Raw genomic sequence first — 25,307 nt, 5'->3', positions numbered from 1 at the left:
TATTTTATATACCATTATGTTGCTATTTGATAGAAATGGATCAAAAATAAATTAGATGAACATAGTTACAATATTTATTTTAAAACCATCGATATAAATTAATATAAGTCATATATTTTTTTTAAAAAAAATGGAACACTATATAAGCCTGCACACTAGTTCCAAAAATCAACATGACAGCTCCATATATCAACTTAGCTCCATACATCATGAGAGGAAACAAAATCATATGGCAACTCAGTTAATTTAAAAGAAAAAATGATAGCATGCAACAGGTTGATATGATCTTAGTTCTTGTCCAATTTCACAAAAGTAACTCGCAACACTAAATAGTAGATAGCACTCAGATGACAGCATCAGGTAGATCACACCATGTCCTGTAAAAATGAGAGGTTTAGGTTGCTCAAATTCTTCATGGCAGGTGTAGAGGTGTACAGATTACTCAAGTTACCTGTTCAGTCACTTTCAGGAAAAATGACCTTCCTAAGACATTTCATGGCAGCAACTCGCTCCGTCTTTTCCACATCAGACATTGAACTTGTATCTTGTAAGATGAGGCTTTTATAAGCCTCCATCATCTTTGATTCTTTCTCAAGTATCTTTCTCTTTTTTGGTCTCTTGTGCCGTAAGGTGGGCAAGTTTTGTGGTATCAAGCTTCTCAGATGATAGCTTCTGCTGCAGTTCCAATATCTTCGTACGGTTTGCATTTGTTTTCTCCTGAAATTTACCTAATTTGTCTAGATCAATAGCAGATTCCTTTGAGTTACCATTATCTTCACTGCTAGAGCCTTTTGACTTGCCTTTTGCAACTAGAGCTGCCTTCTGACCCATTGGTCGATTTGGCATCTCTTCCAAACTTTCATCATTTTCCTGATCCCTTTCTTCTTCAAGGTGAAATGATTTCCTTATATGTGCATTCCTCAGCTCTTCATTGTATGTTTTCCACTTTGACATTTCTCAACAAATTTTTCAAACCTCAATCCCAACAAAAGGTCCTAGTTTTGCATCTTTGTTGTCCTCCACATAGAACTTATGGGCTACATCAATCCACATTTGATCAGAATATCCACTTGTAAATACTAGGCGAGCCTTTACATAAGCACATTCAAAGAGGTTCGTCTACCTATTAATCTGGTGCCATCTATCCTTGCATTGCTTCAGATTTCTCTTTCGAAGTGGTGGGGTAGTCTTGTTGTAGGATTCAACAACCTCACCCTAATACTGGTTACCACCCTTATCGGCTCCACAGGTAGAGCCTGTTGAATGTTCTATCCAAGCGCTCATCAATCTAAGATCCTCTTCCCCTATCCATAGGATCCTCTTCTCAGTCCTAACATTGTCTTTGTCAAGTAATATTTCTACTTCAGGCTGTGAACTTGCATCATTGTTGGTGGACAGTGGTCTATTCAAAGGGTTATTGTGAATAGGTGCACCAACCAAATAATAGTTGTGTGGCTGATTTTCGAAGTAGCTCATGAAACCACCAGATGGGCATGGATCTTTGTTCCTGCAGGAAACAAACAATGACCACTATGGCTTTGAGTTGCAGAATATAGTACAACACAATCATCTATCCAATATGTTGCAGAATATAGCAGAATCATCTATCCAAAAAGTTACAGAATATAGCACAATCATCTATCCAATATATGTTATTCTTCTACTGGATCTTAAACAATGATTGTAAATTGAAAAAATCACAAACTAGGAGAAGAGGGATTACCATGATACAGGAGAAGAGGGATCACTGTCGGCCGCATCAAACCAGGCTTGAGACGGTGAATGAGGGAACAAAAATCCATCTATGCTGGGGAAGCCACCAACGCTGGATCCATCAATGGAGGATGGCGCCGTCACCGCGCCGTTGCCGACACCACTGGTGGTTGGGCGGGTCCCTGCTGTTGTTGAGCTATCGCCACGTCCGAGAGAGCGGGCCGTCAGCGCCGAGCCGCCACCACGACCGAGAGAGAGAGCCATCGGCGTCGAGAAGTCGTCTACACAAAGAAGCTCTTTAAGTCTAACAAATTCAGTTGGGTATAATACAGAATTTAGAAAATCATGCAACAATCATGTAAGAGCTGATTCATTAGATGGACGTGGGTCTTTATCGGCATCGGCTAGAAAAGAGCAAGCTAGTTGACGAAAATTGTGTGGTTGATTATCAAAATACTATAACTCCCCAAACCTTGAAACTAATAATACAAGAGTGTTTTCTAGCAATGCATGAATAACCATCAAGACTAAGTATGCTACAGGGCATAGTTAGTTTCATTACCAATACATATATGAAGTCCAAATTACCCAAACATTACATTCAGGCTATTGATTTTGTAAATGCAGAGATTCAGATAAATGAGACCACCACACAACAAAGATTCAGATAACTAAAACACTCACTCCATCACAATGTAAATGAAACAAAATGAACACTGGGTAGCTATATAAAACTCTGAAATATGAAATCTGAACTATGAGCTGACACTAAAATTATTTGTGGAACTCTGAAAATATGAACTCTGGAATCTGAACTGTAAAATTTTTCATGTGAACTCTGAAATCTCAACTATGAGCTGACACTAAAATTATTTGTGGGACTCTGAAATCTGAACTCTAAAATTATTTATGTGAACTCTGAACTATGAGTTGACACTAAATTTTTTTGTGAAACTCTAAAATCTGAACTATGAGCTGACACTAATCCAAATAGCATAAAAGATAGATATTACCATGATGGATCCCAACCTGCTGAACACCCAAACGATGGAGAAATCGGATCAACGATGCCTAATTCCGACCAAGCAGTAGACGATGAAGGGAGGAATGGAAACCCACCATCCAATGATGGAGCTGTCGCCGGGCCGAGGAAGGCAGCTCCGCCAGATCCATCAATGGAGGATGGAGCCATCGCTGCGCTGTACCCGAGACCACCAAAATAGGGCGGGATGCCGTTGCCGCCGATGCTGATCTGCTTCCACGACCTAGGGTTCGGCCCGCAGAATCCGCGCCTGAGGCCGAGCTGCCACCACGACCGAGGTTGCGGGCCGCCGCCATCGAGCCACTTCCATGACCGGATGTGTGCGTTGGGGTCGCGGCCGTCACCGTAGCAGCAGCCGAGGCGCCCTTGCTCTTCTTACTTGCGCCAACTAGCTTGCTCTTCCTAGCCGATGTGCTCAACATAGCGGTCGCCGAAGGTTGGCGGTGAACAGCGAGGAAGAAGAAAGGACCGGGCAATGCTTCACCTTCACTAGGTACATATGGAGAAGATTTGGGCGCGAGAGCACCTTCCCGCGCGCGCAAATCACATCTGCGCGCGCGAGCGCTTGGGATCCGCGCAACGACGAGTCGAGGAGGTGGCCTGTACATCGCTGCTGGAGCCATCTTTTTCTCCTTGGAGCACGGGACGTTCATGTCGCCTCGCGAGGCGATGCCGGCTCCGTCTCTACTCTCTCACGGGGTGTTTTCTGTAAAAACTATGCCGAAGGGACGGGGTGAAGGGACCTGTTGTACATGCCCTAAGGTTGCCACTTGCCAGGTGTCGTGGAGAAATCGTCAAGCGGGGTATCTTTTGAAGCTTTCCACCCAGACTTTCGAGTCTATAAGTACTAGTTTTGCAAATTTTCCGTGAGTTTATGGTATCACAATTTGTACACTGTTCCACAGTTAGTGCGTCCAGGAGCATGTAATAAAGTTGCTGACTGCTTAATGCATATATATAGGCTATGCTCTGGACTTTCAGCCTGTTCGTTTGGTCGTAAACGATCGTAAATTTCCAGCCAGAACAATATTTTTCTCTCATACCAAACCATCCAGCAGTAATAATCTACGATCGTAGACGATCGTTTCAGCTCCAGACGAACAGACTATTTGTTGGAGCAATGGTTCTCAGCGACTCATCTAGGGGAGGACCCAGGGCTCAGCGACCCTGGGCAGCTGCACGGGCTGCGGGCTCCAGGTTGGAGCTAAATGGAGTCCTACACAGCATATGGGGTAAGCTTGCTCTGATGTCCTAAAAGAACACGAGCTGAGAAGAGATGTAGGGTACTCGCTCACTAGAATCAGACAACAGTACTACCAAACTGCCAGTGATCTTTCATGCGTTTGTTTGTTGTGGTTGCTCGCAATGTTAATTAGCAAAAGGTATCTAGACTGTTACATGCCTAGTACACACTTATTCAACGAGAAGAGTCTAGGAGATACTAGCAGGTAGCTAATGAATCGATGGACCAGTGTGATGTAGTGCACGTAAAATACAGTACACGATCATGTTATTTGGAACGGGCGAATTCACAGGACCATGAAGCAATATGCATGGGCGTTGCCGCCGATTGAGCGCCACCAAAATGGCTTCATATGTATGATGTTAACCATTTAAATCGTTGTCCAATGGTCGCAACTTTTCTTTGTTGGAGATGAAAAGAGAAAGTTGTCTTAGACTTCGTCCGCACTCGGTTAAATTTCTGGGTCCGCCACTGGACTCACCCGCTTGACTCACATTGATTGTTATAGGATTTGTATGTTTCCTTGAGTGAAATTAAGCCTACCTTGTGGCTCTAATTAAGAGGAATGAATGTCTGCATATAGTGCATTCTTCTTGAGAAGGGTTCGCTTCACACCTTAGAACAGCGTTTGAAAATTTTGGACACTTCAAAATCTTCATTTGGCTTGCAGTGAAAAATCCATGTTGGATTCCTCATTATCTTGCCAAGAGTGATCTTTCTCACATGGTCGTCTATCCTCTTTATGATCAAATTGAAGAATCCATCAAACACCTTCTTGACTCATGTGTTTCGCCTGTCAAACTTAGGATCGTGTTCTTCATTCTTTATCATCTTGCCAAGTGTGATCTTTGTTGCATGGTTGTATATCCTCTTTATGATCAAATTGAAGAATCCATCAAACACGTTCTTGACTCATGCGTTTCGCCTGTCAAACTTGGATGGTGGTTCTTTAGAAGTTAAGTCTAGTCCTTCAAGCGCATCATGCCAACACTGGTAGGTTTCCATGTTGGTGGTGCCAAGCAATAAAAACATTGCCAAATGAACTCACGAAAGGCCTCAATTCTCTCATCATCCTAGTGGTATGGAAAATGTGGAAGCACGACATGACTATGTTTTTAATGGCATGAGGCCAAATGCCATAACAATCCTATAGGTAGTAGGAGGATGGTGACTTTGTCCTATGGTGCTCATCTGGAGCTAAAGATCTCCAAGAGCTCCTAATTAGGGCTATTATAGAGGCATATGTTCTAGTTTCGGGGTAGCCAGTTGTTTCTAGTATTTTAAAAGTTTTCGTATTTTGGGTGTGTCCTCGGGTGGGAGGACTCCTCGTTAGTAAAAGAAAAAAATCTACTTAACCCCATAACTATTGGACCCCTTAAACTATTGAAAGTTGTATAAATAATCCCATAAGATGGTTTTGAAGGCAATTTCACTCATGTGGCACATTACATGGGCGTTGACACAATGGTAAGTCTGCAAATAGTAGGAAAAGGTCCACATATATAGTCCCCTGATATTGTGGCTCTTAAAGCACCTAATAGTGTTCAAATAACCCACAAATGGTTTTTTTTTGTGTCGTTTTGACATCATATCCCATCACAAGTCGCCTGAGTAACTGTGCATGCATGTAGGTCAAATACATAGATACAATAGAGCCTATACTCAACCCCCCCCCCAAAAGTAGAAGACGCTCAAATTCTCCTACATTCCTGACAGATTCATTACAAAAGCATTATAATAATGTAACTTGTAACTACAACTTGCATTAGAGACTACATACGTCATCCATATCTAATGGTGCACAAAGATGTGTTTGCTTGATTGTATCCTCTTTATTCTGGCGGGTGGATTCATATAATCTGAGTAAAAAGTATGTCTTTTTACATATTGAGTGGATGCCACCTTCATGAGTGAATGCAAAAAATACGTCCTTCGTTCTGGCCCGGCAAATATGCTAAAAATGAGCTTCACTAACCATCCTAGCTAGTGGATACAATGCAGCTTGTGCTTGCCAGATGTCATCCTCATATCTATCCACACAGACAACCAAATATCTTCATAGCAGATTACTACATTTACCATGCAACCAACCAAATAATATTTTTTTCAGACTAATACATCCACTCATATAGGATATAGGATGCAGTGTCATGAAAGTAACCAAACACACCTAAAAAAAGTACCAGCTTCATAGCCATCATAGGTGCAGCAACGTATATGTACACGAGATGTTTGAACAAGGAGGCCAAAAGCCCAAGCAAACCTTGTATGTGCCAGGCTGCCAGCACCAGAACCAGAACCAGCACCACAAGGACAAGCAGCCGCGAGGGCGGAGGAGGCAACGCAATCAGCAGCGGCGTGTGGTCCGGCTACCCCCTGCCGAAGAGCCCGAGGCCGAAGAGCCTGGTGGGCGCCTGCCCCCTGGCGCGGTACCTGGCGGCCGCCTCCTCCGCGGCGATGACCTCCTCGCCGCGTCGCGCCACGGCAGCCGCGCGCTTCTCCTCGGCGGCCCTGTGAAACGCCGCCGCACTGTTCTTCAGCTTCTCCGCTTGCGCCGCCTTCTTCATCTCCAGCTGCTCCTGCACGTACGCACACACCGCTCCTTCCGTTGAACAACGCAGGCATTGCATTTACATCGGCGGTTCGGTAAAAAAGAAGAAGCATGACGGTGGTTTTTGGTGCATGCGACTCACGTGGATCTTCTTGAGCTCGGCCTCCATCTCCGCGACCTTGGAGTTCTCCCAGGAGGTGACGCTCGCCAGCCTCCTGGCCGCCCTGCGCCACACGGAGATTTCAGACCCAAGGATTGGAGACTGCAAAAGGCATTTCATGACCCGTACGAGAGGGAGGGAGAGGACTTCGCCTGTTCTCGGCTTTGGCCTTCTCGCTCTCCTCCCAGGCCCTGATGAACGACGTCCTCTTCGCGGTCACGACCCGGGTGAGAAACGCGTCTGAATATTAACGAGACAAGAGTTAGGACAACGCCGTGCGATTCCTCGGTGGATTCAGAGTAGAGAGCACACACACCTCTGTCGCGTGAGCCACCTGTGGCTGTAGCTGCAGGCGTCTCCGCATCTGTCGTCCCAAAAGGCAAGAGAAGAGGTCGGCACGTTTATCATCAAGGGGTAAATTGTGGTATTGCTACTGATAAATTGTGCTAATATAATGAACGTACGAAATATTTTGGTATTGCTGACAGGTAAATTGTGCTGCATTGCATTCATGCTATCCTCTAAGATTCTTAAGTGTTTATTTCTACACTGTCATAATTCAGATTCTTACGGTTTAAAAAATTGTAATCTTGCCATGAAGTGCCAAACCATAAGATTTTATATGGCTACTACATTCAGAGGTCCATCAGTGTCTAACTGCACCCTCCTCAAGCTCAACGAGAAATGCTAACCCTCTGTTTCCGAAGCAAAACTTGCGAATTAACTCATCATGGAAACACAATCGAGGCCATATCTACTCGTGCAGTTCATGCATCATGTTCATACGATCTGCGGAAGCCGGTGTGGCCACAATCAAAATTAAAACTAGTCTTACTCTCCACCATGACGAGGGTCACCTCCGGCGCCGGCGCGGCCGTCTTCTCCTCGGCGATGTCCTTGGTCGGTACCGCTTCCGCACCTGTGTTCTTGGCCTCCTCGGCCATCTCTGATGATCTCCCACTGCTTTCTTCAACAACCCGACCAGCAAAACCAAGAAAGATGTTTGGAGACGGATGCGGGGCTTGCTCGATTGACACGGGACACAACACCTTCGGGGAACTGAAAAGAAACAAAGGTTGGCAGCAGAAAGCAACGCGTGAGATGGATACAGAACGGCGTGAGATACAAGTCACAGACTGACACTGACTGCTGACTGGGGAGGTCACGACTCACGACCTCCCTCCTTTGCGTTACCGAAAACTATGTGCAAAATTTCCCCCTCCTGTTCTTATAATTCGCAAAAAAAAAAAAAAAAAAAAACTAGTCTATTCCTGTTTCGCTGCCTTCCCACCTTGGAGCATTGTTAATAGTGAGCGTCGACGACTGACGACAGTTGAAACAAGAGATTACAGTGGCTCATCGACCTTTCCTCCCATGCTGTTACTATCCTGACAGCCAATTTTTTTGTATTGGTTTTCACAGCAAAAACTATTCTGGGGCAAATGGCTTAATCAGTTAGGATGGGGGCAAAAGGATCGATTGGCTTCATTATTAGCCACGCACGGTACCGACGGTTTTGCATCTATGATCTATCATGAAATGCGACAGTTTACCGCAGTACATTTCTGGTCTCTGAGTTGGTGACGGACTCGAGCATTCATGTATATATAAGAGATAAGAGATGCCGGTAAACGCTTTGTCATTTGTAGCAATCAGTTAATTATAAGAGATAAGAGATGCCGGTCAGTACCACCTTGCATGCAACTGATGCTGTCAGTTAAACTGAGTCTGAAAAAACGGCATAATGCGCATAGGATAGACCAGAAAATTATTAGGGTGGAACCTAACCTGTCTGTCATGTGCTCTTTAGCACGGTATTCAATTCATAGGGCAGAATGTACACTCCTTCAATCAGGAAAAAAAAACTATATATCTAGAAAAAACAGAATAATTTACAGTTTAGAACAGAGGAAGTACAACTTTTTTAGATACCATATCAACATCCAAGGTCATTTGAAAATCCTAAATTTTGAATTTCCAAAATATGAGAACTTATTTTTTGGCAATAAATATTTTTTTTAAAAAAAACATGTCAACTATAATGTTGTAGATCTCTACAATTCTGATATAGCGTTCGTCTTTATCTCACTTTATATGCAAAATTTGTAATCATTAGACAACTATTAAGGGTTAGGGTAGAATAGATAACGGCATAGTGCTCCCCTGCACTCCTAGAAACCAGTATTATTTTAATGCATATAGTGTAAATAATAGTTAATTATCATAACTGGAGAGTGCTCTCTAGCAAAAAGAATGTTGAGGTGTGGGTATAAGCAAATACCAATGTTATAAGAGTCCTATAACAAACATATTCCTAACTTCCTTTTTGTGAAGATTCATCAGGTGAAATATGAAGGGTTGTCACTTGTCAGCTGAGGGTCTCAGAAGTCAGAAACCCAACAGCGCCCGGGGATTCGCGGTTTTAGCTTTGGAGCACAGTCCAGCAAATAAAACTCAGGCGCTGGGCACGTACACAAAAACCATGGACAAGACGAGCCATCGTCAGTCTTCATGCTTTTGCACTTTGTGGCAGAATTAGGCAACCTAGTCAACTACTCAACTCTGGTGGTACTAGCTGGTGGTAGTACACTGATAAAAGCGATTAGCCTCCCCTGAACTTGCCCAAGAAGCACTAATCACGTGCACTAACACCAGGTTTTAGGCAGGGTTTCACGCCTGTCTCATGCATATTCTGCCGTCTCTGCATTTCCTGCTGTCGGTGCGCTGCGACCTGAGCCCATGGTTCGCGACTCACATGCTCTGTTCGAGTTCGCGATGCCTCCACATTTGGTACGATTACGATTTACGAACGCTAGATTCTTTCTTTCTCGTGAAGGAAAGGCAGAATATACGAACGCCAAGTTCAGAGCAAATTTTTTTTTTCACTTGCATCCACAGGCCACAGGGAATCGTCACTCCGGGCCCCGCAAGCTCGCGAGCCTCGGTGGACTAGAGACGTCCGTCCGTCGTCTCGGCGTCTCGGAGACCCAGGTCACATCACACGCGACTGCCACATCTGGCGGAAACCGGCAGCTCTGGCTCGCAGAATCGGAGGCCGAGGGAGCGGAGCCCGTGGCGCGACGCGGCTGGTTTCGAGAGCGCCCGGAGGCCGGAGAAACCAAACCGTGGCCGTGCCCACCGGTTGGACGCCCGCCCGGCTCCCGATAAATCCCGGCCGCGCCACATGCTGCAGCTGCACATCCCTACCCTTCCAAACTTGGCAGACCCAGACCCAACGGCTACCGAGCTACCTACCGTTCTCTCGGAGAACTAGCAAAAGATTCGTCGCGATGGACGTGTACATCTCGGAGGAGTACGTGGCCCAGCGGCGCGCCGAGAGGAGGGCCGCGCGGATTGCCGCGGCTTCTTCACGCAGCGGAGAGGGGAAGGCGCGGGCGGACAGCGAGCAGAAGCGGTGGACGGCGGTCGCGTGGGCGGAGAAGGGCAAGCGGCCTGTCGACGGCGGCAATGCCGATACGAACGTCGGCGGTGGCTCCGCCTGGCTGGTCGGGGAGGACGCCGTTCTCAGCTACTTCTCGGCTTAGGAAGGGGTACGTTGTCCCGCTGCATGCGTCGGCGTCGAGCTAGGCAATGCAAATAGCCATGCCACGCACAGTTGCGTTGATCGCTATTGCCTATTGGTGGAGCGTTCGCCATGCTCCTTACTGGTGGCAGGTTTTCTTTGTGAGTAGTGTAAGCGATTCGTGTGTGATTGTTGGGCAACAATGCTAGTTCAGCTCATCGACCATTTTTTTGGCCGCCAGATTTCGCAGAGATAGAACAAGGGAGGCTTGTTACCATTTTTCACATGGCAGTATACATCTTTTGTGTTACTCCTGTCCCGTCGCATATGTTTACCTGCTAAGTACTAACAGAAATTCATATCAAGGAGTATGAAGCAACCAGCCAGTCATCTTAATTTGAAGGTATACATAGTGCCGTGTACTACTGACGCAATCACGCAACTACTACCTCAGACCAGCGCTATTCCGCTGTACTTTCAACAAATTGTCCACTCGTAGAGTTGCTCCACAACTCAACTGCTTTTGTTATATCTTTTTGTGACATCACGGATCTATATTTTAGCTTTTAAGTTTTAATCTCATTAGCTATATTGTATTCCTTCATCCACGTAGTTTAAACTCTAGTGTTTATTGTACCTTTTATTCATTTTTTATTTTATATTTTATTCAATTTTTATTTTATATCTTATTAGATTCTAGGTCAATTTTTATTGTACCTTCATCCACTATAGAATAAACAGCTGTTTCAGCTTGTATGACAGCGCCTAAGATGTTAAATTTACTCTATCAAAGAATTACATGTGTTGTATTATTGATTTGTTTAAAAAAGATAAAGTGCTTACCGTCGGACTACCAATGTTGATGTATAGTCATGTATAAACTTATATAAAGAAATAACACTCAAAATTTAATGTCACAGAGATAGAGTTTTAATATAGCTTAAAATGAACTCTCATTGTCCTTGCATTGCAATGGTGATAAATAAACTATATAAATATATATTTATTGCTAATATATGCATATGTAAACTTGGCATGCATGGTGACACATAACACTTAAGTTTAGATAAAACCGAGTAATCTAGAATATATATATATATATATATATATATATATATATATATATATATATATATATATATATATATATACCTCTTTATGGTTATTTAATACTTTTCAAATAGTAGCTTATATTGATAATTATATGTAGGTTTGAGGGATATTTTTAGTATTATGTTTTATAACATAAAAAATGGATAATTTAGATGTAAACTAAACGTTCTACTTTAGATTATCTTCCTTGATGATAGAGGTGGATAATCTAAAAGCAAATTTAAAGATTACTTTAAATTATCTTACATAATGATAAAGGTTGGTGGTTCAGTTGTAGATTAGGGGGCTATTTATGTCTTTTCATAGTGGAAGAAGTGTGAAATTTTTTTAGATGGAATTGATTCAAGGGCAATTCTCTGTGGTGTTTAAAGTAAATCAAATTAATGACTAGATGTTTCTAATTATTATAAACATTGTTGTGTCTCTTTTTTCTAATGAATCTTGTGAAGGTGAAGGCTCTGAGGATCTCCCGTTAGTAGTGTTAAGATATGTTGTCATCCTTTGTATTACACCTTTGTGGATTTTTTATGTGTATCTATATAAGAACTTTAAATTTGAGGGCTGTCACATCGTCGTGCACTGTTCATCCGCCGGTCTCACAGACTCAGAATCCTGTAGTTCAATAGTACCGGGCGCATTACTGTTCACCCAGCACCCGATAAGTTTTCTCCCCCCCCCCCGAAAAAGGAACAGTGTCAGCCCGATAAAAAAATTTCCCCTTCTTTTTTCCCCCACCTCCTTCCCACGCGAAGCGTGGGCACCCACGCTAGTTTAGTTGAAACTTGAGTATAAGCTATATCAGCTTTGTTGCATTAATTTATGTGACATGATGAATCTATATTTTGACTTTCAGCTTTTAATGTTATTAGTTCTTGTATATTTTTACCCATATGTTAAGTTGGAACTTCATTGCTTATTACATCTTTATTTATATTTTTTGTATTTTATTTAAAAATAGATTTTGCCCTAGGCTCCACTAATAATTACTACAATGGCATAAATAGTCATTTTAACCGACACCACGGCACTCAAGATGTTGAATTTGCTATACCGAAGAATCACATGTGTAGTAGTATTGCTTTATGAAACATAGAATGCTCAAAACTAAGTTACATATGACATAATGCATCAAAATGTATAAACCTAGCTAAAGTAACATCTTACAATATTTATTATCTTGGAGTATTAATATAACTTAATTAAATTGTTAGTATCGTTGGTATGTGGTTTATCAAACAAAGCTTTTTTCACATTTGATAAAAGTGTTAAAACAAATATTTATCCTAATATGTGCATGTTTATTTGGTCTACATGGTAGCACATAACATCTATTATTAGTTTAATTTAACTGTGTTAGAAGTAGTGTGCAATTTAGAAATATACATATAACGTATTTTGTGGGTATTGAATTATCTTTTATGATAGCTTATATTTGTAGTTAGAAAATTTGAACTTATTTTAGTTTACTTTTTATAATAACAGATGTGACCTGTGGGTAATTTAAATAATAATTAAATGCATTAGTTATCATGTTTTTTAGAATGAAAAACATGGGTAGTTTAAAAGCAAATTTAGGATTCCTTTGCAGATTGAAGGCCAGATCAACGCCGTACGCTCTGTCGGGCGCGTCGAGGATGCGATCATCTTCGTCGTGTGCCTTATCCCATCACATGTAGTAAAATCTCATGGATGATTTGGTTTGGGATGTGCTAGTGGAAGATTTCAGCCTGTTCGCTTATTGATTTCAGCCGGCCAATAGTGTTTTCCTCTCACAACAAATCAGCATCAACCAGCCTTATCAGCCCAGAAACCAACCAGCGAACATGCTCGATAATCATCATAAGGGATTCGTATCTGATTTAGGACAAACTTCAGCAAATCAGGTCACCGTGTATTTCTCTTCGCTAGGCTTTATTGGCAGATCGGTAGAATGGAACAGGCAGAGGCCCAAAGAGGTCACTGTAGATCTTTGTATTCCTCCTATTGTTAAGAGGGAAATGCATTTTACAGTATTACACATTTACACGCCACTAAACTGAACTAGTTATTAAGAGTCTCCATAATTCGGGCAGACAAAATTTGATTGGATTTAATTCTTACTCATACAAGGATACACCGACTGGAAATCTGGAACAGAGGAGGCTGTATCAGTGGTTCAGGGTTTGTGCACTGCTGAATACCCCTGCGTGTGGTCGTTGTGCGTTGGGGCGGTGACATACAGAACAACAGAAGCGCCGAGCAGTAGGATCAGAAGAGCTGTGAAGTTCACCAGCAGAGCTTCCGAGCTGTACCTGCCAAGGCCGGCAGCCTGAAGGAAGGTGAGCTTCTCCAGGAAACCCAGCTCTGCAGCAAGCAGTGCCAGTATGTAGACAACAAGCCCAGCGCGAATGTGCCATGGGAGCATTCTGCGCCGGACTGTTGGCGAAGCACCAGGGAAGAAGAAGGTTGTAACACCAAGTAGCCACTGAAATATGAAATCAATGCATTAAGGCTCAAGTTTATTCTGAACTGGGCTTTGTATATATAAATAAATGTCTTACAAATAATAATAGCAGCAAAATTCTCCTAAAAAATAATAGCAGCAAATCAATTACTGCCCTATACCAAACAAAAAACATCACCCTATGTGAACGACAGAACACTGCATGCTTACAAAGCTCAGCTGAAAGGAGAGGAGTTCAATTTCTAGATGTTTGGTTTGCAGCCCACATTGCCATGCTAGAAGTTAGGATGACCATATATATTTCATTCTCATTTAATATTTCAATTGCAAAGTTTGAACAATTTATTCTGACAAATACTCAGATAGCACTATAGCAGTGCAAGGCTTGCACCTGGAAAAGCACTATTCTCATGAATAAAGCAGTATGTCAATCATACTTGCATTGTTACACATGCCAAAAGTTTTTTTTATGATCCTCATAGCTCACAATGTTACAAAAATAAAAAGGGTTTGTGTGCATCACCTGTATACCGTACAGGCAGATAGTTCCAAGTCCAACCCACGAATGCAAGCTGTAGAGATTATCAATTCCACTTTCATTGTGGAACTTGAAGGCAGCATATATCCCAACAGAACCCAGGAAGAGTGCAACACCATGAAGAAGCATGTGAACCATCTTGTTTGCATCATGACTCCATGGCCATATTTTGTAGCCCATTATGGCTGCAGACAAATGCAACAGCTTGGTCACAAATGTTCAATGCTGCCACATGATGGAAAGACCATCGTGTAAATAAAAAAGGACTTGTATTATACCTTCGCTCCCTAGGATGATGAATCCTATTAGCATAAGCACAGGATGCACCTGCACACACCTGGCTTATTACATTAGGAATTCGGACATTTTAAATAGAACCTTATCCTTCAGGGTGGGGGGAGGCAAGCCATGACACCATACGCGTCTAAGGATCCTTTTTGTTGAAATTAAAACTAGGGATTCCCCATGTCAGTGAATGATTTCTGGTTTCTTGGCTTCCTATTGGGGGGCGTACCTAGTGCAGAGAGCTCCCGCTCTGTGCGGGGTCTGGGGAAGGTTGTTAGTGGCAAGCCTTACCCTCGCCTGTGCAATGCGACTTGGCTTCCTATTGATGAGAAGAAAATGATCTAGGTTTTTCTTTCGTTGGCAGTAACTGATTTGGGTAATCTGGGGTGTCAGTAAGATGGCGACAACAACAACAACAACAAAGCCTTTAAGTCCCAAACAAGTTGGGGTAGGCTAGAGTTGAAACCCAGCAGAAGAAATCAAGGTTCAGACACGTGAATAGCGATCAAGGTGTCAGTAAGATGGCGACAAAAAATAAAATTTTAAACTCCGTGACTGAGATTCTGTACAAAATAATTCACTTATGCATCAGCACCGAAGAGACGCAGGAGGGGGGGGGGCAGCAAAGGTACAAAACAGAGTAATTACAATGCCGGATCCATCCATTGGGTTTTTGTGAAGGTAAAACAGCTCAGCCTAATAATTTACTGCTGCCCTAATTGACAAAGTGCTACGGCACCGTCCCTCAATTAGAGCTTTCCTTGCTCCATGCTGTCCTGGAAAACACTCTGGATCTCAGGATTCATGCCCCCCTCATGCTTCATCTAAACTCTAATGTACATATATTTTTTCCAAGCTAAAATAATTGGCAATTAATATATGGCCTCTTTTATTTAGAATATGATTACTAGCTGGCTCCCCCTCTGTACATTTTCTAGCTCCAGTTATATTTTGTTCATGTGCTCTGTTACTTTACTGAAAGCTGGTACCCCCAGCAGTTTTGTTTTAAAACAAATCATATGCTTTCAATAAAAGTAGGTAACAAACTTTGGTTAAAAAGAGACCTAAGGAACTTGACAATGCTGGATGGAAATCCTAATCGATATACATTTATACAACGTCAGGCCTCATAAAGTCTATGATAATTTTTTACCGTAGAGTTGTAACTTTGAAGGGCTTAAGCTCCAATTCTCATCGCAATGTACCCTGATATACTAGTTCTGGATTCAAGAACATATGGCAAAATAAGAACAATAAATTAGATGTCAGCCTATCACATTCATGTTGGTGATGAAAACTCCGAAGCTATAGGGATATAGACAGATTGCTAGTCTTAACAAATTCCTATTGTAGTCTGACAAACGATCTCAAATTAATGAAATTGGTCATATTTAAAATATGCAGATCATTACTCTTAAACATATAAGCAAATTTAAATTGACCAAATTATTATAGGTTAGGATAACAAGTGAAACAAATTCAGCGTTTCAATTGGATGTCACAACTTAAACATGTCCTCCCTGGGTTAGGCTAGCAAATAACAAGAGAGCAGTAATGCAAGGTAAAATGGTGAAACATAACATCTAGATTCCAAACACCTGAAACCTACTAGAGCACACTACAACGCTAGATTGCCATAGGCCAGGGCCACTAGAGCCAAGCAAGCAGTGATTACAGCACAGCACAGCCTAGCAAGTTACAGAAAAGCAACTAAGCAGCCATGAACCGCCATGTGGCATTAAAACCGGTCGATCTCCGCCGTGGTAGTTGAACCCAAAAGAGTATGACCACAGCAGATCCCCGTTCGCCTCGCGGGAATGGGTTCACGGCAATCAGATTCCAACCAAACCAAGGACCCGGGGACCTCTACGGCCATGAAATCGAATGCTACCTGCTTATGTCCACGGGAAGAAACGGCAGAGAAAAGAGTCTTACGTTGAAGATGAGGCCCTTGTTAGTGGGGGAGCCGAGCGAGAGCCCACCGCGAAAATAGACACACCACAGCAGCACGAGCACCGCCGCGGAGGCCGCGAGCAAGCGCGCCACCTTCGCGGGCGCCGGCACGGCCATCTCCTCCTCCGGCGTTGGGAGAGGGATCGGAGCTTGGAAGCCTCGGCCCGACCGCCTTGGCAATGTCACCAGACTCGATGAGATAGTCAACACCGTGTCCTTGTCTGTGGGCCGCAGAGAGGACGACGAAGTTGACCCAGCAAACGAGAATATGGGCCTCGGCCTGAAAACAGCCACATCTGTATTAGGCCTTGGACTGAAATGGGCCTAAATGGTTCTAATTGACACGCTTTCCTCTAAAACGTTATCTGTCCTCTTTATATATATATATATATATATATATATATATATATATATATATATATATATATATGTTTGTTTTCTTCCTAGACCATGTTTGGTTCAGTCGCTCCTAAAATTCCTATCACATCAAATGTTTGGACACATGTATGGAGTATTAATTACAAAACTAATTGCACAACTTGCGACTAATTTGCGAGACGAATCTTTTAAGCCTAATTAGTCCATGATCTGACAACGTGGTGCTACAGTAAACATATGCTAATGATAGATTAATTAGGCTTAAAAAATCGTCTCGCAAATTAGCCTCTATCTATGTAATTGGTTTTATAATTAATCTATATTTAATGCTCCTTATTAGTATCTAAATATTCGATGTAACATAAATTTTAGGGACGACTAAAGAACCAAACACACCCGTAGTGCGATTGTGGTGCCTGTCAATTGCCGTCACTGTCCACAGCAGGGAAGCATCATATTCCTCTCCCCGTGTCACAAACACTATCCACGACGATATACCACGCACAAAAGGTCGTGTCTAATGATGCGCTGCTATGGACGTGCTAAGGGCCAAAATCCTCTGATCGCCACCCCATCCAGTGCACCGTTCTTCCGTGTTGCGTTTCAATCAAATCTGACGAAAGTGAAACAGACGGCACGGATTCGTACGAGAGAGCGCCCTGACTGCCCGCGACGCCGCACCTAACCGACCATGTTGAATTCAGCGGCCGAGTCTCGATCAGTCGGTCGCTGTGCTTAGCGTTTCTCGCGAGACTTCGCAGCGGATTGCGTCGATGGGCGATGACAGTACGGCACATTGTCCTCTCACGGAAACATGGTTAGCTTCATAAGTGAGCTAGAAACTTCATTTTCAAAGAAATGCCATAGTTAAGTGTAATCGCCATCTTGCAATGAACATCTTACCCTTCTTGGGAACATTGCAACCGCAACGGCTCACAAGAATCCCATACTCAGCCTGTTCGGTTGTTGATTTCAGTCAGGGCTTATCAGTCAGTCAACAGTGTTTTTCTCTCACAGTAAACCAGCACCAACTGGTCTTATCAGCCCAGAAACCAACCAGCGAACAGGCTCACTCTTTCGTCTTTCCTGCGCCTGCCATTCTGCCATAGTGCCATACCTTCTAAGCCCAGTCTCCTGCACCACCAGCACATCACTGCTCAACTCTAAATTCCTCTCTTTAACAAAGAGTACCATCTACCACTACACGTTTTTTTCCGAGCTACTGTTCCAGCACACAGCTTCTTGACTACTACCACTGTTCATTCACGCGTCACACAAAAGACAAGCTTTTCCCAGTTCCCTTGCAGTTAAAGCGATGCATACGAACTTAGCAAGGATTGATTTTACTGGCAGAAGGAAGTTAGGAAGGACCAATTCGTGTACACAGTCCCTCTGCTCCAATTTTTAACCTTTTCAGCCTGGCAGAAGCTAACTCGTAACAGTACAGAAAATTTCTCTTCAGAATGTACACAGTACACTAATTCAACCACCATTGACCTTTACAACTGGGAAGCATTTAATCATAAGGTTTCGGCAACGGCAGGTTACCCATCATGCATTGCCATGCCACCACTGTGTTCCTCTCCGTAGGTTTTCAGGCAGAGAGGAAGTTTCGTTCTGCAGTTTTTAACCGGTCCCGGAACACTGCAAGTCTGCAATGCAATGTTCTCTTCTCTTCTCCGACAGACAGGGGGCCGGGTGAGCTGAAAGCCTGAAAACCACCACGACGAACAAGTGGCACATGATGCCGACTGAGCAAGCACAGGCACAGATCGATCCTCTCAGATCTGTCGACCTCGCGCTTTTCTTCTCTCTCTGCTTGGAATGGAACCATGCAAAACTCCAGCCGCAAGCTTGCTACGCGTGACAGCGCGCGTGAGCGGTTTCGTACCTTGGCGGCAAGCTAGCTAGGCAGATCAACTGCAGCTCTGCAAAAAGCACAAGAACATTATAAAAAGAAAAGAAAGGGTGTGTTAGATTAATTTGGGCCAGGCCCATTATTTATTCTAATTAATCAAATAAACTTCAAAGGCCCACAATTATTGTTAAGTGGAAAAGTGATTAGTACCATATGGGAAATTCACTAAAAAGATTATCAACTTAAATATTGAGTCTTAAGACTCTCACATAGACAAGTTGAGAGGGAGAACTGGGAGGCCACACGCGCGCGCCGCCGAGCCGAGCCGCCCGCCCGCGCGCGCGCCGTGGCCTGGCCTGGTTTGGCCTGGTTTTGTCGCTTGGCCCAACCAAAACCCTAGCCGCCGCAGCCAACTCCCAACGTCCAACCACCCTGTCCAGGTTCATTCCCCCGACAGGGCCTAACGGACAGATGGGGAATTGTGCGGCTATAATGAGGGGAGGGCGCCCCTGTTCCAGGTGTGCGAGACCCGACTCTACCTCTTCCTCCTCTCCGCAACATCTGAGCGCTGAGCTGTTCGTCTGCATCTCCGACCGGAGTTCCCTGCGCGCACAGGGAGCTTCGGTAGCAGGCCTCCGGAACTTCCCCCGTCAAGCGTACCTGCACGGGTAGGCGGGGAATCAAGTTTTTGGGGAGCGCCGGCTTCCCGGTGTGACTGCTGCCCCGTCTGCAGTTTCCTGTTCGGGGGCTTCTGCTTCCTGACAGGAGAGTCTCGTTCTACTGCTCCGACGCCGCACCTGCAGGAGCTTTCTGTGCTACTGCTGCGACACCGCACCTGCAGGAGCTTCCCGTGCTACTGCTGCGACACCGCACCTGCAGGAGCTTCCCGTGCCACTGCTCCGACACCGCACCTGCAGGAGTCTCCCGGCGCGACCTCCTCGGTAACATGGTGGACACGAGGAGGACTGGTGGCCGCACCAACACCAACGACGGAGAAGATGGTGGCTCACTGTCCGCGGGTACCGGCAGTCCCACCCTAGGATATAAATCTAATCCCACTATGCGCTATTGTTCATATGCTATTCTGTTAGCGTTTTTAGCGCACTTGGTTGCTGCACTGTTAAATACTATCTGCAGTAGTGGTGCTGTTACAGTATGGTTAGTGGTACTGTTACTATTGTTTAAGTCGTATTTATGGATTAATATAAGTCGTAAATTGACCAAATGTTCAACAATCCAAAAACTTGATAGGTCATTTTCGGCTGCTAGTTTTGCTGCGTCACTAAAACCACCACCATTGAAAGATGATGGATCCAACTATAAAGTGTGGTGTGTCCGCTCCAAGCTATGGTTCACTAGTATGCGTTGTGAGCACGTGATCAAGGGAAAGCGCATTGAACCTCCTTTCTCTCACGAGGAGGAGATTAAGTTCAATGAGGCAGATAACTTGTTCAAGGGGGGTCTCGTCAGCATATTAGCTGAAACCATGGTGCAAGTGTACATGGATATGGACACTGGCAAGGACATGTGGGATGCACTTGAGGCCAAGTTCGGTGTTGCCGATGCTAGCACTGAATTGTACATCATGGAGAAGTTCTATGACTACAAGATGGTCGATGACCGATCTGTAGTAGAGCAGGCTCATGAGATACAGATGCTGGCAAAGGAACTCCAGAACAATGAGTGTGAGTTGCCTGACAAGTTTGTGGCCGGCGGTATCATCGCCAAGCTGCCACCTACTTGGTCGAGCTTTGCCACTACTCTAAAGCACAGGAGGCAAGTGTTCAGTGTGACTGATCTCATTGCTACTCTTGGTGTGGAGGAGAATGCTAGGGCAAAGGACACTCATGGCAAGAAAGCGCATGAGGAAAGTTTTAGCGCCAATCTGGTGCAAAAGAAGAACTTTCATGCCACACAGAGGAAGAAGAAAAACAGGCCTGCAGTCAAGCCTAAAGCTGCAACTTTTAAGAAGAAGGGCAAGGAAAAAGAAAAGGGCCTTTGCTTTGTCTGTGGTGCATCTGACCATTGGGCAAAAGAGTGCCCTGACCGCAAGGACAAGCAGAAGAAGTCCGCAAACATGGTTGTTAGCGAATCTGGAGGATTTGGGTACGGTAATCATCTACCTACAGTTTTTTTAGTTTGTCTCTCGCCTGAGTGGTGGGTTGACACGGGTGCTAACATTCATGTTTGTTCTGATGTTTCTTTGTTTTCTTCTTATCAGGAACAAAGAGGTTGCTCCTTGCTGATGGGAAACGGTACGCATGCTGCTGTACTTGGTGTTGGTATGATCAATCTGAAGTTTACTTCGGGAAAGATCGTGCAGCTAAAGAATGTGCAGCATGTCCCCTCCATCAAGAAGAATCTCGTTAGTGGATCTCTATTATGTAGAGATGGCTTTAGACTTGTATTTGAGTCCAATAAATATGTTGTATCCAAGTATGGAACCTTTGTTGGAAAAGGCTATGAAAGCGGAGGCTTGTTCCGTTTCTCTTTGATGGATTCTTGTGATAAAATTGTGAACCATGTGAGAAATGATAATGAGTCTAATGTTTGGCATTCCCGACTCTGTCACATCAATGTTGGTTGTATGACGCGCTTAGCTAGTTTAAAATTAATCCCTAAAATCGATCTGGTCAAAGGGTCTAAGTGCCATGCTTGTGTTCAAGCGAAGCAACCTCGCAAGCCTCACAAGGCTGTGAAAGAGGCGAGAAATTTGGCACCGCTAGATCTCATTCATTCTGATCTATGCGAGATGAATGGTGTATTGACCAAAGGAGGAAAGAAATATTTCATGATTCTTATTGATGATAGCACTAGATTTTGCTATGTGTACTTGCTAAAAACAAAGGATGAAGCAATGCATTATATTAAAATCTATAAAGCTGAAGTAGAGAACCAATTGGAAAGAAAAATCAAACGGTTGAGGTCTGACCGTGGGGGAGAATACTTTTCACATGAGTTTGATTCATTCTACGAGGAACATGGAATTATTCATGAGAGGACGCCTCCATACTCCCCCCAATCCAATGGGATTGCCGAACGAAAGAATCGCACTCTAACTGATTTGGTTAACACCATGTTAGACACTGCGGGACTTTCCAACGAATGGTGGGTGAGGCTATATTGACGGCATGTCATGTCCTGAATAGAGTTCCTACAAAGAATAAAGAAGTAACACCATTCGAGGAATGGGAAAAGAAAAGGTTGACTCTCTCATACCTACGCACTTGGGGATGCTTGGCCAAGGTGAATGTGCCAATCGTCAAAAAGCGCAAACTTGGACCAAAAACTGTAGATTGTGTGTTCCTCGGTTACGCTTTACACAGCGTCGGCTATAGATTCCTAGTTGTAAGCTCTGGAGTACCTGACATGCGTGTTGGTGCAGTGATTGAGTCCAGAGATGCTACATTCTTTGAGAATGAATTTCCTATGAGAGGAAATGAACCTAGCACATCTAGTCAAAAACCTGTTGATTCCCCCGTGGCGCCAACAGAACATCTTGAACAAACATGTGTTGAGAATCCAGAGGAGGATAATAGTGGAGCTACTCGAAAGAGTAAGAGACAGAGGACTGTAAAGTCTTTTGGTGATGATTTCACTATATACCTCGTGGATGACACTCCAAGCACCATTGCTGAGGCATTTTCCTCTCCCGACGCTGACTACTGGAAGGAAGCAGTGCGAAGTAAGATGGATTCAATTATGACCAATGGAACTTGGGAGATTGTTGATCGTCCTTACGGGTGCAAGCCTGTAGGTTGTAAATGGGTGTTCAAGAAAAAGCTTAGGCCTGATGGTACGATTGAAAAGTACAAGGCAAGGCTTGTGGCTAAGGGTTATACCCAGAAAGAAGGCGAGGACTTCTTTGATACTTATTCACCAGTGGCCCGATTGACCACAATCCGAGTACTGCTTGCCCTAGCTGCGTCTCATGGTCTTTTCGTTCATCAGATGGATGTTAAGACGGCTTTCCTAAATGGGGAGCTAGATGAGGAGATCTACATGGATCAGCCTGATGGCTTCGTAGTAGAAGGTCAAGAAGGAAAGGTGTGTAAATTATTGAAGTCTTTGTATGCCGTAAAACAAGCACCTAAGCAATGGCATGAAAAAGTTTGATAAAACTATGACATCTGCTGATTTTGTTGCGAATGAAGCCGATAAATGTGTGTACTACCGCTATGGTGGGGGAGAAGGAGTAATCCTGTGCTTGTATGTGGATGACATACTAATCTTTGGGACAAGCCTCAATGTGATTGAGGAAGTTCAAAGGACAACATGAAGACCACTAGGCATATAAAGCGGCGGTTAAAATCTGTCAGAAAATTGAGAAACTCCGGAATAATAGCATTGGACTATGTCCATACGTCTAAAAATCTGGCAGATCAATTTACTAAGGGACTATCGTGTAATGTGATAGATAGTGCATCGAGTGAGATGGGACTGAGACCCACATGAAGTTCTATCGTGGTGGCAACCTGTCCTATGTGATCGGAGATCCCGTGAATTAGGATGGTGAAACAAGCTATGGATAGACTGAGGGAAGATACCCTTTTTAATAAAGGTCAATCTCTTGAGTAATGCACTTCTCTTCCTATCTGTATGGCAGGTTGGTAAATACCTCAATGTGATCCGAGTGGCTTAATGAGAAGCAAAGATGTTGGCCTACAGGGCATCTTAAAGGAACACACCTATGTGAGTTCGATTGCTAGTCGCAATCTATGAGATTTGGGTGATCTTTAGATACTCATGAATAGGCCAGGAGTATGACTTATATACTCCAACCAGAGGGGATGCTACAGGCAGCCTAGTATCAGTAAAGGAATCGAGTGAGCCTCACTTTGCACAAAACTGTCAATTCAAGGCATAGTCCATTGGTCAGTTGTAAATGAGTGTAAACTCCTTTTCTAGATGGATGTTCAACTTAACAGTCTCCATTGAAACACTGGTATATCAAACAAGCTCAGATTTGAAGACATTAACTGTGGACTTCTGAAGTTTGGTGGGGATTGTTAGATTAATTTGGGCCAGGCCCATTATTTATTCTAATTAATCAAATAAACTTCAAAGGCCCACAATTATTGTTAAGTGGAAAAGTGATTAGTACCATATGAGAAATTCACTAAAAAGGTTATCAACTTAAATAGTGAGTCTTAGGACTCTCACATAGACAAGTTGAGAGGGAGAACCGGGAGGCCACACGCGCGCGCCGCCGCCGGGCCGGGCCGGGCCGGGCCGTGGGCCGTGGGCCGTGGCCTGGCCTGGCCTGGCCTGGCCTGGTTTTGTCGCTTGGCCCAACCAAAATCCTAGCCGCCGCAGCCAACTCCCAACGCCCAACCACCCTGTCCAGGTTCATTCCCCCGACAGGGCCTAACGGACAGATGGGGAATTGCGCGGCTATAATGAGGGGAGGGCGCCCCTGTTCCAGGTGTGCGAGACCCGACTCTTCCACTTCCTCCTCTCCGCAACATCTGAGCGCTGAGCTGTTCGTCTGCATCTCCGACCGGAGTTCCCTGCGCGCACAGGGAGCTTCGGTAGCAGGCCTCCGGAACTTCCCCCGTCAAGAGTACCTGCACGGGTAGGCGGGGAATCAAGTTTTTGGGGAGCGCCGGCTTCCCGGTGCGACTGCTGCCCCGTCTGCAGTTTCCTGTTCGGGGGCTTCTGCTTCCTGACGGGAGAGTCTCGTTCTACTGCTCCGACGCCGCACCTACAGGAGCTTCCCATGCTACTGCTGCGACACCGCACCTGCAGGAGCTTTCCGTGCTACTGCTGCGACACCGCACCTGCAGGAGCTTCCCGTGCCACTGCTCCGACACCGCACCTGCAGGAGTCTCCCGGCGCGACCTCCTCTGCAACATGGTGGACACGAGGAGGACTGGTGGCCGCACCAACACCAACGACGGAGAAGATGGTGGCTCACTGTCCGCGGGTACCGGCAGTCCCACCCTAGGGTATAAATCTAATCCCACTGTGCGCTATTGTTCATATACTATTCTGTTAGCGTTTTTAGCGCACTTGGTTGCTGCACTGTTAAATACTATCTGCAGTAGTGGTGCTGTTACAGTATGATTAGTGGTACTGTTACTATTGTTTAAGTCGTATTTATGGATTAATATAAGTCGTAAATTGACCAAATGTTCAACAGGGTGTACAAATTTTTTATGTGTCTGGATGCCTCAAGCTACATTCCCATGCATCCACAAGCACGAACTGAAGCAGGCCCGGCCGGTAGCTCATGCTTCCCAGCCAGCCAGCTGAGGTTTAGCCAACCGTGATACCAACGTCCTACTGGTAAGCCACTGGTGCTAGTGCTACGACCGACGACGACGACGTTGGCAGAAAGCATATGCATGACGCTTTCCAGCAAGACGGAAAAAAGGGCGTGAAAATTCAGCCGCAAGACTAATTATCAGCATAACAAAGGCTGCGTCGACCTCCATTTGCGATGATCAGCTTGAGGGCCACTCGCCAACGAAAGCAACAATAACATGTCACCTTCTGATCGATCTG

The 25,307-nt window shown here is 44.4% G+C and overlaps 3 protein-coding genes and 1 pseudogene across 3 annotated transcripts; 1 reads left to right on the top strand and 3 right to left on the bottom strand.

The window, feature by feature from the left end:
* Positions 1-339: 339 nt before the first annotated feature.
* LOC136458317 (uncharacterized) lies at positions 340-1,977 on the bottom strand (annotated as a pseudogene).
* A 3,722-nt stretch (positions 1,978-5,699) lies between these two features.
* Positions 5,700-7,887, bottom strand: LOC136486529 (remorin-like). The gene is made up of 6 exons (XM_066483443.1): positions 7,857-7,887; positions 7,545-7,768; positions 7,026-7,073; positions 6,862-6,949; positions 6,692-6,773; positions 5,700-6,577 (listed from the first exon to the last, which is right to left on the bottom strand). The coding sequence occupies exons 2-6, from the start codon at positions 7,651-7,653 to the stop codon at positions 6,368-6,370; spliced, it is 537 nt and encodes a 178-aa protein (XP_066339540.1). The 5' UTR covers positions 7,654-7,768; positions 7,857-7,887; the 3' UTR covers positions 5,700-6,367.
* A 2,039-nt stretch (positions 7,888-9,926) lies between these two features.
* On the top strand, positions 9,927-10,564 carry LOC136486519 (uncharacterized). Its single transcript, XM_066483433.1, has one exon. The coding sequence runs from the start codon at positions 10,000-10,002 to the stop codon at positions 10,252-10,254; it is 255 nt and encodes an 84-aa protein (XP_066339530.1). The 5' UTR covers positions 9,927-9,999; the 3' UTR covers positions 10,255-10,564.
* A 2,709-nt stretch (positions 10,565-13,273) lies between these two features.
* Positions 13,274-16,775, bottom strand: LOC136486511 (probable ascorbate-specific transmembrane electron transporter 1). Its single transcript, XM_066483426.1, has 4 exons — positions 16,547-16,775; positions 14,605-14,653; positions 14,312-14,511; positions 13,274-13,809 (listed from the first exon to the last, which is right to left on the bottom strand). Exons 1-4 carry the CDS (start codon positions 16,679-16,681, stop codon positions 13,501-13,503), a joined length of 693 nt encoding a protein of 230 aa, XP_066339523.1. The 5' UTR covers positions 16,682-16,775; the 3' UTR covers positions 13,274-13,500.
* Between the last annotated feature and the right edge of the window lie 8,532 nt (positions 16,776-25,307).

Source organism: Miscanthus floridulus, chromosome 1, assembly GCF_019320115.1.
Source record: "Miscanthus floridulus cultivar M001 chromosome 1, ASM1932011v1, whole genome shotgun sequence".
NCBI lineage: Eukaryota > Viridiplantae > Streptophyta > Magnoliopsida > Poales > Poaceae > Miscanthus > Miscanthus floridulus.
This window is presented reverse-complemented; position numbering and strand designations above follow the sequence as displayed.